Source organism: Equus quagga, chromosome 4, assembly GCF_021613505.1.
Source record: "Equus quagga isolate Etosha38 chromosome 4, UCLA_HA_Equagga_1.0, whole genome shotgun sequence".
NCBI lineage: Eukaryota > Metazoa > Chordata > Mammalia > Perissodactyla > Equidae > Equus > Equus quagga.
In genome coordinates, this window is record NC_060270.1 from 79,273,174 (window position 1) to 79,290,182 (window position 17,009).

At 34.9% G+C, this 17,009-nt stretch overlaps 1 protein-coding gene across 3 annotated transcripts in view; it reads left to right on the plus strand.

Annotated features, from left to right (window-relative positions):
- ACMSD (aminocarboxymuconate semialdehyde decarboxylase) overlaps positions 1–16,513 on the plus strand; it is a 70,059-nt gene extending 53,546 nt beyond the window's left edge. Inside the window, exons 9-10 of one of the 3 annotated variants that reach the window (XM_046659648.1) lie at positions 12,651–12,749; positions 15,533–16,510. In XM_046659648.1, coding sequence (XP_046515604.1) covers positions 12,651–12,749; positions 15,533–15,595 — 162 coding nt within the window. In that variant the 3' untranslated portion in view covers positions 15,596–16,510. Of the gene's footprint in view, positions 1–12,650; positions 12,750–15,532 lie in introns of all 3 variants that reach the window. The other 2 variants (XM_046659650.1, XM_046659649.1) reach the window with 2 other exon arrangements.
- Positions 16,514–17,009: the final 496 nt, after the last annotated feature.

Sequence of the window (17,009 nt, forward strand, 5' to 3'; positions counted from 1 at the left end):
GAAGATGAAAATAATACCAAACATCTTATCAGACCACAAAGGTATGAAAGTAGAAATCAACAATAGGAAGAAAATAAGAAAAGCCATAAAAATGTGGAGGTTAAACAAAACGGTACTGAACAATAATTGGGTCAATGAAGAAATTTCAAAGGAGAAATCAAAAATCAGCTGGAGACAAATGAAAATGAAAATATGACATGCTAAAATCTATGGGATACAGCAAAAGCTGTTCTAAGAGGGAAGTTTATAGCAATTCAGGCCTACTTCAACAAACAAGAAAAATCCCAAATAAACTATCTAACAGTGCACCTAAAGGAACTGGAAAGAGAAGAACAAAGTCCAAAATCAGCAGAAGGAAGGAAATAATAAAAATAAGAGCAGAGATAAATGAAATAGAGACTAAACATCAATAGAAAAAAATTAATGAAACCAAGAGCTGGTTCTTTGAAAAGATAAACAAAATTGACAAACCGATAGCTAGACTCACCAAGAAAAAAAAGAGAAAAGGCTCAAATAAATAAAATCAGAAGTGAAAGAGGAGAAATTACAACAGACTCCTCAGAAATACAAAAGATTATAAGAGAATACTATGAAAAGCTATATGCCAACAAATTGGATAATCTAGAAGAAATGGATAAATTCTTAGAATCATACAACCTTCCAAAACTGGATCAAGAAGAAGTAGAGAATTTGAACAGATGGATCACAAGTAAGGAGATCGCAACAGTAATCAAAAACCTCCCCAAAAATAAAAGTCCAGGACCAGACAGCTTCCCTGGTGAATTCTACCAAACATTCAAAGAAGACTTAATACCTATCCTTCTCAGACTGTTCCAAAAAATTGAAGAGGAGGAGAGGCGTCCTAACTCATTCTACGAAGCCTACATTATCCTGATACCAAAACCAGACAAGGACAACACAAAAAAGGAACATTATAGGCCAATATCACTGATGAACATCCATGCAAAAATCCTCAACAAAATACTAGCAAATCAAAAGCAACAATATATTTAAAAAGTCACACATCATGATCAAGTGAGTTTTATTCCAGGGATGCAGGGATGTTTCAACATTTGCAAATCAATCAACATAACACACCACATTAACAAAATGAAGAATAAAAATCACATGATCATCTCAATAGATGCCGAGAAAGTATTTTACAAGATACAGCATCCATTTATGATAAAAACTCTAAGTAAAATGGGTATAGAAGGAAAATACCTCAACATAATAAAGGCCATATATGATGAACCCACAGCTAATATCATTCTCAATGGAGAAAAACTGAAAGATATCCCTCTAAGAACAGGAACCAGACAAGGATGCCCACTGTCACCACTCTTATTTAACATAGTATTGGAAGTCCTAACCAGAGCAATCAGGCAAGAATAGGAAATAAAAGAGATCCAAATTGGAAGAGAAGTAAAACTGTCACTGTTTGTAGATGACATGATTTTATATATAGAAAATCCTAAGGAATCCACTAAAAAACTTTTAGAAATGATAAATGAATACAGTCAAGTCACAGTATACAAAATCAACGTACAAAAATCAGTTGTGTTTCTGTACACTAACAAAGAAGTAACAGCAAGAGAAATTAAGAATACAATCCCATTTAACAATTGCAACAAAAAGAATAAAATAACTAGGAATAAACTTAACCAAAGAGGTGAAAGATCTGTACACCAAAAACTATAAAACATTGTTGAAAGAAATTGAAGAAGACACAAAGAAATGGAAAGATATTCTGTGCTCTTGGATTGGAAGAATTAACGTCATTGAACTGTCCATACTTCCTAAAGCAAACTATAGATCCAACACAATCCCTATCAAAGTTCCAACAACATTTTTTACAGAAATAGAACAAAGAACCCTAAAATTTATATGGAACAGCAAGAGACCCCAAATAAGCAAAGCAATCCTGAGAAAAAAGAACAAAGCTAGAGGTATCACACTCCCTGATTTCAAAATATACTACAAAGCCATAGTAACCAAAACAGCACGGTACTGGCAGAAAAACAGACACACAGATCAATGGAATGGAATTGAGAGCCCAGAAATAAACCTACACTTTTATGGACAGCTAATTTTTGACAAGGGAGCCATGAGCATACAGTGGAGAAAGGAGGGTCTCTTCAATAAATGGTTTTGGGAAAACTGGACAGCCACATGCAAAGGAATGAAAGCAGACCATTATCTTACACCATGCACAAAAATCAACTCAAAATGGATTAAAGGCTTGAATGTAAGACCTGAAACCATGAAACTTCTAGAAGAAAACATAAGCAGTACACTCTTTGACATCAGTCTTAGCAGCATATTTTCAAGTGCCATGTCTGACCAGGCAAGGGAAACAAAAGAAAAAATGAACAGATGGGACTACATCAAAGTAAAAAGCTTCTGCACAGCAAAGGAAACCATCAACAAAACGAAAAGACAACCTAACAATTGAGAGAAGATTTTTGCAAACTATATCAGATAAGGGGTTAATATACAAAATATACAAAGAACTCATACAGCTCAACAAAAAACCAACAACCCAATTAAAAAATGGGCAAAAGATCTGAACAGAGATTTCTCCAAAGAAGATGGCCAACAGGCACATGAAAAGATGCTCAACATTATTGGCTATCAGAGAAACGCAAAACAAACTACAATGAGATATCACCTCACTCCGGTCAGAATGGCTATAATGAAAAGACAGGAAACAACAAGTGTTGGAGGTGATGTGGAGAGAAGGGAACCCTCGTACACTGCTGGTGCGAGTGCAAACTGGTGCAGCCACTATGGAAAGCAGTATGGAGTTTCCTCAGAAAATTAAGAATAAATCTACCATATGATCCAGCTATTCCACTGCTGGGTATTTATCCAAAGAACTTGAAAACACAAATGCATAAAGATACATGCACCCCTATGTTCATTGCAGCATTAATCACAATAGCCAAGACTTGGAAGCAGCCTAGGTGCCCATCAAGGGATGAATGCATAAAGAAGATGCAGTATATATACACAATGGAATACTACTCAGCCATAAGAAATGATGAAATCCAGCCATTTGTGACAATGTGGATGGACCTTGAGGGTATTATGCTAAGTGAAATAAGTCAGAGGAAGAAAGTCAAATACCATATGATCTCATACATAAGTAGAAGATAAAAACAACAAACAAACACATAGCCATAGCCGCAGAGATTGGATTGGTGGTTACCAGAAGGGAAGAGGGGAGGGAGGAGGATGAAAGGGGTAATTAGGTACACTCGTGTGGTGATGGATTATAATTAGTCTGTGGGTGGTGAACATGATGTAATCTACACAGAATTCAAAATATATTATGATGCACATGAAAAAAATAATAAAGTAAAATAGAGATACAAAAAAGATGTATCAAGAAAGTTTAATAGTTATCATCTATTTATTCTTTGATGATTGGATTAAGTGCATAATGTTCTAATCTACTTGAAATAAATTGGATGTTGTAATGATTCTCAAAAAAAAAAAGGACAAGTAGCCTTTTTACATTATTGGTTAAAGGGCAGACTAGTGTCAAGGCTAACAATCAACTGAGTGGGGTTTTTTTAAAGGTATGTTTTGTTTTGTTTTGTTTTTGGTGAGGAAGATTAACCTTGAGCTAACATCTGTTGCCAATCTTCCTCCTTTTTTTTCCTCCCCAAAGCCCCAGTACATAGTTGTAAGTCCTTCTAGGTCTTCTATGTGGGATGCCACCACAGCATACCTTGATGAGCGGTGTGTAGGTCCGTGCCCAGGATCTGAACTGACGAACCCTAGGCCACTGAAGTGGAGTGCGTGAACTTAACCACTACACCACGAGGCCGGCCCCCAATTGAGTGGGTTTTATAGGAAGGGTTCCTAAGCTTACTAAATTGTATTAAAAATTGCTCAAGTATTTTATCAGGAATGGTAATTATTCCCCAAGAAGAACAGCTAGTCGTATCAGACCACAAAGTTCTGCCCAGCTCAGGTTTAAGACGACTTTCTTTCTCACATTTGTGGGGGGGGCGACCTATGCCATGCTAAGGAATTTGGGCTTTACCTTCTAGACAATGGGAAATTATTGAAGGATTTTAAGTAGGGATGTAGCATGATCAGATCTGTATTTTTAAAACAGCATTCTCTCCAGTTAGGTATTAATTAAAATGAATGCGACTGGAATCAGGGAGATCAATTAGAAGACTATAGTAGTGGCCCAGTTTAATGCAATAAACATCCACTCTATACCAGGAATTTTGCTCAGAGCTAGAGACACAGTTTCTGTCACAGTTCTTAGCTGAGTAGAGGAGATGTGGACAAAAGCCTGGCTCCACAGCACACTAGCCATGCAACCCTAGGCAAGTTAGTTATCATCTCTGTTTCCTCATCTGTTGAATGACAATAATAACAAGACTGATCTCATAGGAAGCTTATGAGGATTAAATGAGTTAATGACAGAATAAATGAGTAAATGGCTTAGAACAGCATCCTGCACATAGTAAGCAATCAATAAATGTTAGATATTGTTATTGTTATTATTATTATAAGAGATTATCTCATAGCAATGTAATAAGTGCTATTAATAAAAGTACATTTAGGGCACTTCAGTACAGAAGTCACCCTTGGCTGAGCTAAGAGGTGGTAAGAGCCTGAGTTAAGGGAAGAACTGGGGAAGTGGAGGGGAAGTGATGGGTGCAAAAAATGATATAGAGGTAGAATCCAAAGGCCTTAGTGATCCATGAGATTTTGGAGTGAGGGAGCAGGAGGAGTCCAACATGACTCCCAGGCTTCTGGCTTGGGCAATTTTCCTTCACCAGAAGGAAAAAGAGGTTTGGTTTCATCCTCTATCAAATAATCATGCATTAGGCATTAGAACTTGTGAAATTACCCAATTAATACCCAAGATACAATTCCCAATTAACTGTGGCAAAAATGTTATACAAACATAATCAGAATTGCTACTTAACATCTTCAGCTGAAAAAAGACACTATTATGGTGGACACATTAAAATCCTAAACTCAGTTATGGTGTAAGTCTAATTAATTGCTCAAGGTTGAGTTTTTTCCAAATGTCTCATATTTTTGGTCCCATATCTATGCCTTATTAATTCAGACGAATATAACATAGGTTAATTGAGGCCAAGAACATGGGTTAGTTCAGTGGTTCTCAACCCCAGTTGTACATTAGAATCACCTGGGGCTCTTTTAGAAAAATAGGCCCACCCCCAGATACAATGATTTAATTGATTTGGGGTAGGGTCTGGGGTGGGTACTTTTTTAAGTCTCCCTAGGTGATATTAATATACAAGTAGAGTTGAGAAACATTGGGTTAGAGTCAGTAAGAATCTAGACTTTAGAGTCACAAGGAACCTTAGAAACATTCTAGTTCAGTGTTTTCAAACTTTGTTTTTAATACATAAAAACCTATGGTCAAACGAAGTCTTATAATAATGTGTTAACAAGTAAAACAGAGAAAGGTAGAGTTGTTCTAATTATGGAGTGGGGTGAGTAAGGAAGTTTTGTCTAGCAGGCCTCCCTTCCTCCCCTCTTCTCTCTCCCTTCATATTCCATTTACGCTGTTCCCCTTCCCTCTAGCCTCCAAGAATTCTCTGTATAATACAGTTTAAAAACAGTCCTTAGGACTAAAAACTGTCATTCACTCATTCATGAAATATTTTTAAGCTCTAACAACATGATTGGTGCTATATGGTGTAGGGGAGGAAGACATTTCCTCTTCCCAAATGGGGGTTCGTCTGGCCGGAGACGAATTAAATTCACGTGAGACAGAATAGCAAGAGAAAATTAAACAAAGCTTTATGAGGACCATGGCCCGGGGCCTTTCTTCCCGAAGGAAGAAAGGGGCACCGAAGAAGTGGGGTGCACACAGTGGTTATATACCCCCAAACAGGGTGTTTCACATGTGATTGAAATGTCCCTCCCACAATAGTCACAAGATTGCCCTGTCAGCACAGCGCTTGATGGACACAGCAGGTAGTGGTCTGCTGTCTCAGAGGGCGTAGCCGGAGGCAAGTCAATTGTCTGGAGCTGGGCGGTCACAGGTGAGCTCAGCAATCAGTTCCTAGCCTAAAGAAAGATGCTCAATCCTTAAAAAATGCCGAAGTTGGGAGGGGGAGGGAAGTCAGTTACAGGAGGTTACCAGACAAGCACAATAAAATGCAGATTTTAAGTCCTTGCCTTTGGTATTGATTAAGAGTTTTCAGAGAGAAGGTCATCGCCTTTCTTCTTCCTGGTACAGAGAGGGAGGCACCTTTTACAGATAGAGATTTACCTTACAAATGTAAACGTGTCCTAACAAAGGGCAAGTTCCATTCCTCAGAGCCTCCTTGCCTGTCCCAGTTTAGCAAAAGCAATGAGCCTCAAATAATCCTGATGCCAAAGAGACATATCTTGGGGTGGCCAATTTCAGGTCCCCACAATGGGAATAATTCATATTTTAGAGGGGAAGACAGACAAGATTACAAGCGTATTTAGAAGAAAATATAGGGAAATTCATCTACATCTTGGAAGTAGAGAAAACTTTTCTAATGATAACTCAAAATCTAGAAATTGTAAGGAAAATATTAATAAATTTGGTTGTTAAAAAAATTTTGCAAGGCAATAAAATATTATAAGCAAAGTAAGTCAAATGACAAACTGAGAAAATATTTGTAACAGAAATCATAGAAGAGTTAAATCTCTAATACGTAAAGAGTTTCTAAAAATAGGTAAGAAAACAAACAATAACACTACATAAACTGGCAAAAGATCTAGTCAACCTCATGCATAAGAAAAATAAAAATTAAAACTATACTGAGATACCATTTTTCACTTAACAGATGAGCAGAGGAGTATAACTAGAGTTAAAGAGGGTATTTTGTTTTGATAAAAAGGTCAATTCATCAGTAAGACACAATAATCACAAACAAGTATGTGCTAATAAAAGAGCTTCAAAATTCTTGAAACAAAAACTGGCATCATTAAAGGGAAAAATAGACAAATTCATAAACATGGTTGAAGATTTTAATACCCATCTCTCAGTGATTGAGAAAAAACTATCAGTAAGGATATTGAATATCAAAATAGCACTATTAACTACTTTGACTTAATCGATATTTACAGAACATCACTCACAAAAACTGCAAGTATATATTCTTTTTAAGTACATATGGGACCTTTACCAAACTAGACTATATGCTAGGTCTTAAATCAAGTCTCAATACTTTCAAAAGGCTGAAGTCTTACAGAATATGTTCTATGACCAGCAGATATAATTTAAAAATAACAATAATAAAATATTTGGATATTAAACCACATACTTATAAATAATCCATGGAACAGAGAAAAAAATCCCAAAAAGAAGAAAATATTTTAAATGGATGATAATGAAAATACAACATATGAAAATTTGTGAAATGCAGCCCTGGTAATGCATAGAAGAAAATGTAGAGGTTTAAATGCTTACACTGGAAAAGAAGAAAGGTGAAAAATTAATGACTTATGATTCAACTTTAAGAAACTAGAAGGGCAGAAAATTAAACTCAGATTGAGCTTACAAAAGGAAATGATAAAGCTAAGAGCAAAAATCAAAGAATAGAAACAAGACAAACAATAAAAAGAATTAATAAATCAAAAGTTGGTTTTTTGAAGAGATTAGTAACATAGATAAACTCCTAGGAAGATTGAGCAAGCGAAAATAGAGAGAAAACACAAATTACTAATCTCAGGGATAAAGGTGGGCTATAACTACAGATCATACAGTCATTAAAAGGATACCAAGAGAATATTATAAGTTTATGCCACTAAATTTTATAAATTATAATAAATGAAAAAATTTCTTGAAAAAACAATTTACCAAAACTATTATATGTATTAAAGGCATCCAAGCTAAGAGATATGAGATACTTGCTATTATTTCACCATCCATTTACTTTTTCATTCAATACATCTTATTTTCTCTGCATCACTCCACTGAAAGCACACTTAATAAGATTGCCAAATCCAATAGACACTCTTTAGTCCTTAGCTTTTTCATGTTCTTCTAAGGCATTAGTTATTGAAAATTTTATTCTTCAAATATCTCTCATTGCATTTTTTCTAATGCCACCTTTTTCTGCATCTTCTTGGGAGCTCTCTGCCTCCTTCTGTCCTCCATTTTCACAACCACTCCACCCCCAGTGTTGATGTTCCCTATAGCTCTATCCTTAGCCCTCAGCAGAAACCACAAAGGTCAGAAGACAGTGGAAGACATATTTAAAGCACTGAAAGAAAAAAAGTGATCAAGAACTCTATATCCAGCAAAAACATCCTCAAAAAATGAGGAGAAATGGAGACATTCTCAAATAAACAAAAACCCAGAGAATTCATCACTAGTAGATTTGCCATACAAGAAATACTAAAGGGTGTCCTTCAGGCTGAAATGAAATGACATTACACAGAGAAGAAATCACAAGGGAAATTAGAAAATATTTAAGACAAATACAATACAAAACACAACATTCCAAAAACCATGGGAAGCAGCAAAGCAGTACTTACTGGGAAATTTATGGCAGTAAAATGCCTATATTGAAAAGAATAAAGATCTCAAATCAATAGCCTAGCCTTCCACCTTAAGAAACTAGAGAAAACTAAACCCAAAGCAAGCATAAGGAAGGAAATAATAAATATTAGAGCAGATATAAAAGAAATATAAAATGGAAAAACAACAGGGAAAATTAACAAACCCAAAACTTAGTTCTTTGAGAAGATCAACAAAATTGGTAAACCTTTAACTAGACTGGCCAAGAAAAAAAAGAGAAGATTCAAGTTACTAAAATTGGAAATGAAAAAGGAGGGTATTACTACAGACCTTACAGAAATAAAAAGAATTATAAGGAAAAACTATGAGCAATTGCTAACAAATTAGATTACTTAAGTGAAATGAAATTCCCAGAAAGACTACAGAAACTGACTCCACAAGAAATAGGACATCTGAAGGGACCTGTAACAAGTAAAGAGACTGAGTTAGTAATTTAAAAATTTCCCACAATGGTAAGCCCAGGACCAGATGGCTTCACTGGTGAATTCTACCAAAATTTTTAAAAAGAATTACAACCAATCCTTCACAAACTCTTTGAAAAAATACAAAAGAAGGCAACACTTTCTAACTTATTCTATGAGGCCAGCATTACCTTGATACCAAAACCAAAGTAATCACCAGAAAACTACAGACCAATATCCCTTATGAATATAACTGTAAATTTGCCCAACAATATCTATTAAACTGAATCCAGCAACATATAAAAAGAATTATACACCACGACCAGTTTGGATTTATCCCATGAATGCAAGGTTGTTTCAACATATAAAAATCAATCAATATAATACACCATATTAATAGAATAAAGGGCAAAAACTACATGATCATCTCAACGGATGCAGAAAAAGCATTCAACAAGATCTAACAGCCTTTCATGATAAAAACACTCAACAACTAGTGGAAGGGAATTTTGTTAACCTGATGAAGGGCACCTATGAAAAACCCACAACTAACATCATGCTTAATGGTGAAAGACTGAAAGGTTCTGCTCTTCTCACTTCTATTTAACATTGTACTGGAGATTCTAGCCAGGGCAAATTAGGAAAGAAAAATAATTAAGAGGCATTCATATTGGAAAGGAAGAAGCAAAATTATTTGCAGATGACATGACCTTGTATATAGAAAATTCTAAAGAATGTACAAACAAACTGTCAAGGCTAATAAACACATTCTGCAAGATTGTAGGATACAAGATAAATATACAAAAATTAATTGTATTACTATATTGTGTTAATTGTTTTACTATAGATTAGCAATGAATAATCCATAAATGAAATTGGAGAAACAGTTCCATTTATAATAACATCCAAAAGAATAAAATACTTAGGAATAAATTCAACTAAAGAAGTGCAAGACATAAACAATAAACTACCAAATTAAAGAAGACCTAAATAAATGAAAAGACATCTTGTTTATGGAAAACTTAATATTGTTGAATGGCAATACTCTCCACATTGATCTACAGATTCAATGCAATGTCTATCAAAAATCCAGGTGCCTTTTTCTTTTTTTTGCAGGAATTGACAAGTTGACCCTAAAATTCATATGGAAATTCAGGGGACCCAGAATAGCCAGAACAATCTTGAAAAAGAACAACGAAGTTGGAGGATTCACACTTCCAATTTCAAAACTTTCTACATAGATACAGTAATCAAAACTGTGTGGTACTGGCATAGGGACAGTAATAAAGATCAACTGATTTTGAAGAAAGGTGCCAATACGATTCAATGAGGAAAGAATAGTCCTTTCAACACATTGTATTGGGACAACAGGATATCCATATGCAAAAAAATAAAGTTGGACTCCTTTACACCATACACAAAAATTAGTGCAAAATGAATCAAAGACTTAAATGGAAGAGCTAAAATTACAAACTCTCAAAGAAAACACGTTGTAACCTTTGTGACCTTGGATCAGGCAATAATTTCTTAAATATGACACCAAAAGTACAAGCAACCAAAGGAAAAGAATAGATAAATTAGACTTCCTCAAAATTTAAAACTTTTGTGTTTCAAAATATGCTATCAATAAAGTGAAAAGATAACCCAAAGAATGAAGAAAATATTTGTAAATCATATATCTGATAAATCTCTAGTATTCAGAAAATATAAGGAACTCTTACAATTATAAAAAGAAAACACATGCCCTTGAATAGACACAAAGGATCTGAATAGATAATTTTCCAAAGACATACAAATGGCCAATGAGCACATGAAAAGACGCTCAACATAGTCATTAGAGAAATGCAAATCAAAACCATAGTGAGATACTACTTTACACCTACTATGATGGGTATAATAAAAAATATGGACAATAACAAGTGTTGTTGAGGGTTTGGAGAAATTGGAACATTCACACATTGCTAATGGGAATGTAGAGTGCTGTAGCCACCACGGAAAAAGTTCTTCAAAATGTTGAATGGACTTACCGTATGACCTAGCAATTCCACTCCTAGGTGTATACTCAGTAGAAATGAAGACATATGAGCACATAAAACCTTGTACACAAATGTTCAGAGGAGCATTATCATTATAGCCAAATATTAGAAACAACCAAATGTCCATCATCTGATGAATAGATTTAAAAATGTGATATATCTATATAAGGGAACATTATTCAGACTAAAAAGGAATGAAGTACTGATTCAGGCTACAAGATGGACGAACCTTGAAAACAGTATACTAAATGAAAGAAGGTGACATACTACACGATTCCAGAGGGTAAATTAGTGTCTTCCAGGGGCTAGAGGAAGGAGGGAACGGGGAGTGCCTACTAATGGGTATGGGGGTTACTTTTTGGGGTGATAAAAATGTTTTGGAAATAGATTGTGTAAATGATTACACGAATTCATGAATATACTAAAACCCATTGAACTGTACACTTTTAAAGGGTAAACTTTATGGTATTTGAATTCTATCTCCAAAAAAAAAGAAGGGAGATCGCCCACATCCCTTAATCGTAGTCTCCTTTCCCAAAGGTAACTGATGTTACTTGTTTCTTGGGTACCATTCCTGAAATAGATTGGATACATACAAACACATATTTCTATGTCTACAGGTCCCTTGTTAAACAGAAATATGAACATAGCAGACACATTGTCCTGGACGTTTTTTTCCTCTTTACAATATAACTTCAAGATCATTCCTCTTTACAATATAACTTGGTGATTATTCCATTTCAGCTTATGTAAGCATTCCTCATTCCTTTTTATTTTTGGATATCCTATAACTTAGTTTGCTAGTCTTTTGCTGCTACAAATAATGTTGCAATTAATTTCCTTGTATATATTTCCATTATATGTGTATAAGCGGGATACGTTTCTAGAAGTAAAATTTCTGGTAGACAATGTGTTTTTCTTCTTTTATATTGATAGACTGCCATTATGGATTTAATGACTCTCTTTCTCACTAGATCATGAGTTCTCTGAGGACAGGGACCATCTCTGTTTGATGGACCAAGATAATCTAGATTCTAGCACATTGCCTGACACATTGCTTTACATGTTTGTAGATGGACACACCTGTGTGCTTTATCATACAAAGTGTAAAATGGATATTTAAAGCTACATCTTTCAAAAAAACAGATAAAAATCCAGTTTATAGAAATGAGAATTGTTTGGGGGGTTGAGTTTTTTGCTTTGTTTTTGTTTTTTTACTTTTTTCATCCAGTTGTTCTCTATTTTTTCCTTCTCAACCTTAGTATGTTTTCAAAAATTATGCAATGTATCATTCTAAGAAATATGTAATCCTTAATTTCATCTGAAGACATTAATGTGTTTTATTTAGTAAATGCCCTGTGTGTTGTATTTGCATAATCTGTATTTCAGTTATCTAAAGAAAAGAAGGGAGGAGGAGGGTTGATTTGCAACTTTAAGAGACCTAATAGTGACACCTACTGGAGAAAATGTCAGAATAGGTTTTTAATCTGTTAAATCTTTTAAATTTTAGATCAGTTTGTTCTATTAATCAGGAGGAAATCTGTTATTTTACCACAGGCGTGCTTGTAATAGGTAAATGTAATTACATTTACAGGAGGTTGTTTGATGTTCTATAAAATTGCTGATTAAAAAGAAACTTTTTTTCAGGATAAAGTCATTTTGGGAACCGATTACCCCTTTCCACTAGGTGAGCTGGAACCTGGGAAACTGATAGAGTCCATAGAAGAATTTGATGCTGAAACAAAGGTATATGCCTTTTTCTTCATGGTTTTCTCCCTGAGTTTTCCTGCTCTAATTGTGTTTGGTTTCAGAGCACTTTGATCCTTGAGAACAAAGAACAGGGGAACCATTACACTTAATACTCCTTGAACTCTTACTCAATTTCCAGAAATAGAAAATTATTTAAGGGCAAAGGAAAGTAAGAAAGCTGAAAGTCAACCTAGTACAACTAAATACATAAAGCCTAGAAAGAAAACTGTAAAGAAGCATATCATCACATATTTATGTTTGCATGTTAGATAAATAAGAAAAATGTCTAAATTCTTCCTTTAATAGTCCTGATACAAATCTACCAGTCTGAAAGTTGTAATGATTCTAGTTATTTGAACACTGAGACTGAAGTCTTGATTAACAAGGACTCAAGGAGCCAGAACCTTCAGTAACTGACTTTTTTCTTGCGGAATTTGACTTTTAGGGTCAGTAAATGTGCCATAATGGCTGCCATTGCCTATTCTACTGCCAGGCTCCTGAACCAAGATGAGTTTAAGGACATCTTAATACAATGTCCTCAGATTCCCTCTCTTTTCTCATCCCCTTGCCATCCCACCCCCAAATCCCAACAAAATAATTCTTCCTGAGGGCTTCACTACCAACCATTATCGGATTAGAGATGGACAAAAATGAAAATATGGGGATATATAAACTCTTAACAAATCTTACCTAAGTCTTTGTCGTAATCCTTTTGTATAATTCTTGGCTTTCTTCTAAACTAGAATCCAAAAGTTCCCTTGGACTCTAATTCTCTGCTTTAATCATTAAGGATAGAGCTCATCAAATCTCGGTAGGCTTGAAACACCTTAACAGATGCCAAGAAGAGTCCATTCTGATACATACTAATTGCAAGTTATTAACTGGGAAAGCTCAGACTGCTTTACACAGAAAGCATCCCCTTTGGCACTTCACCACCTTAAGGCACTAAAAGTGTTGAATTGTTAAATATTTACTTTTTAAAGTATGAAGCTGTACTAAGATTTTTTTTACTTTTTACAACAAGGGTTGAAAATGAAAAACTTTCTATAAAGTTATCCAAAATTAAACTGAAACCACATTACTCTAAGTATCCATATCCAAGTATGACTAAGACTTTAATGGAAAAATAATTACTATTTTATGTGTTTTTTATTATTTAATTTTATGTGCTTATCACTTTCAAGTTTTCAAAAAACCTTGCATAAAAATTTTATACTGTCACAAATTCACATGATATTCTGTACAAGGTTATTCATTGTAACATTGTTTGTGATAAAAAGACTGAAAACAACCTACAGGGGAATACTTAAATAAATAATAATATATCCATACAATGGAATCTATACAGCAATAAAGCATATTAAAAATCAATTTCAAAGATATTTTAAATTAAAAAATCAAGGTGCAAAACAATGCAGATACTTCCATTTATGTATAGTATACTATCCATTTGTGAACAAAAAATCTATATACCTAAATATCAGCATTTGCTTATATATGCATAAAATATCTCTGGAAGCACAGACAAGAAACTGATAACTCTGGGAAGAAAAAGTAGTGGTTGGGTGGCAGTAGTGGAAGGAAGTGTCTATTTTATACCTTTTGAATTTTGAACCATGTGAAGGTAAATTTCACTAAAAAAATTTTTAAATTAAGTAAACAAATCCATTTGATGAACACAATACTGAGAAGTAGACAGGCAGATGCAGTCCACGATGTAGATGCAGAGGAGGAAAACAAGACCTGGAAGTTGAGTGATTCGCCAAAGGTGATACAACTCTTGGATTATACAGCACATATGCCCAACCCAAATCTCCTGACTCCAGGATCAGATCTCCACCCAAGACACCAAAGTGTATCTCCTTCAAAGGGTACTTGGTACCAACCTATTTTTAAAAGTAAAGCAAATGGTTTCTCAGCGCAGCAATAGTCACTTCTGAAATCTTCCATTAGAGGAGGATGGGCCAAGTGTGGATCAAGGAAGAACCCTGAGTAAGAGATCCCTGCCTCAAATCCACTCTTCATGGCTGTGCAAGAACCCTGAAGTGGTCATGATATGCAGATACACATTAATGGTATGGATGGTACACAACCCCATACATGTTTCCTTCCATCCTCAGCTACGTGCCTGCCCTTAGCAAACCGGACATATATCATTTAGGGTATCACAAAGTTACCTTCAAATCACAGAAGTTCTTTCTGTGGAGCTGGTCTAGTCTGTAGCTGGGGAGAAGGTGAAGAAAAATTTGGCAGTCCTTTTCTCATGTGAAATTTATAAATGTACATATTTGTACAATATTCGGAGACTCTTCATCTATATATCACTTTTCTTGCTTCAGAAGAGCTTAACTTTTATTCAGGGCCATGTGAAAGGACAACACATATGACTAGAAGCTGGGGGATGGCTGGATGACATCTGGGCACTATTTCCAGCTCTCTTGTCCCACAGACCTACACTGTACCTTTTCTCTGAATTTGCCTCCAAATAGTCCTGAAAACCCATTGGAGGGTCCTGTAGACATTTCCAAAGAAGAGCATTTTCCTAAGAGGGCTCTCCCCCTTATAATTCTCCTCCTTTTCTCCTACAACCAAATTGCAAACTTAGTTTTCAGACAGTGGGGCAAAACCTGGGTGAAGAGATTCATTGTTTAACCTGCTAATATTTTGTTTCTCACATTAGGGAATTGATTTTTTAAAGCCTGATAAAGACACTCAATAAAGGACCAAAAAACAACCATTTAATAATGCTTTAAAATAAAACCTTTTCTTTTCTTTTTCAGGACAAACTCAAGGCTGGCAACGCCCTAGCATTTTTGGGTCTTGAGAGAAAACTATTTGAATGACCGAATTTACTCCAAAAGCAACATTTCCAGAAGCTATTTTGTTTTTGTTTTTAAATACATATCACACATGCTTTAGTAAAATGCTATTTTGAACTATTTTATCCAGAAATAGAATATCCCCAAATATTCTAAATTATTCATAAGAAAAATGACTCGTGTTTTCATTCTGAAAAACAGTATATTAATTCATGTGTAAATAAAAAATGATTTTCTCAGGGCTTTTTAAATTAATAGCAGAAATAAAAAGCAAAATGTCATTAATGATTTATATGGAGAAATCAAAACCAGATTCATCCTAGAGGGCTCAGGTAGGTTTCCACTTTGAGCAAGTGCATATGAACAGGGCCCAATAACCTATTTCTAGTCACTTTTAACACCTTCCATTAGCCCAGAACTGAGCAGGGAATGCTTTAGATTCCACAAAATAAATGATGTACATATTCCATAACCCCCAGGAGCTTATAGTCCAATTAAGGAAGCAAGACACATGTTCGTGGAATAATTACTAAGCAATTCCACATGAGTGTCACAGAAGTTTCAACAAGAAAAATTCACTTGGACTCAAACTGTTGAGCAGATCTTCACAGAAGTTGGAACTTGGGCTGAGTCTAGAAGTCCATCCATAAGGCTTGTTTAGAATTGGAGGATGGGAAATAGATAGAAAGGCAAAACTATGGGAACACAGGTTTCAGACTGAATGAGAACTTAGCCATTCTGAAGAAAACTTGCAGTCTGTAATTTATTTTTACCAGAAGCTCTTTTAATTTAAAATACTGAGTAGAGTGTGTAAAGCTGGCTGTGGAGGTTGAACAGGGCAACACCAGGGTAGCCTTGTTTTACTTACTTCTTTTATGGTCATCCCACTTGAGCTGCTGAAAATGAACGTGGTCCTGGGAGGGGTGATGAACATCTGTGGTTCATGTACTTCTGGCATGTATGCTAAAATCAAACATAATTTTTCAAAATTACCCTCTTGCTTTAGATTCTTTCATATTTCTTTTCCCATCCGTTAGCCCAGAAGATCAAGAGTTGAGTGTTGGCATGTAATTTGCACTGATCTAATTTTTGCTAAACTACACTCATCTCATTATTTTCACATTATTTAGTTCATTATTCCATCTCTTTCTCACTCCTCCTGTTTCTTTCTAGGACTCTACCCACTCAGCACTCTTCTTATTACTCCAATCTCCCTAAAAAAAAAGTTGAGCAAAACAACAACATGGAGCATATGTTATTATTTTTTTCTTCCCCACTATTTGGGGAAAATGTCTATTCCTTTTTAAACATTCTATATTTGAGCACTTTTTAACATAGGGTTTACTTAGTGTTTTATTATGGAAGGTAACCTGATCACTTTATTCAATATGATAGATAGATAGATAGATAGATAGATAGATAGATAGATAGATAGATA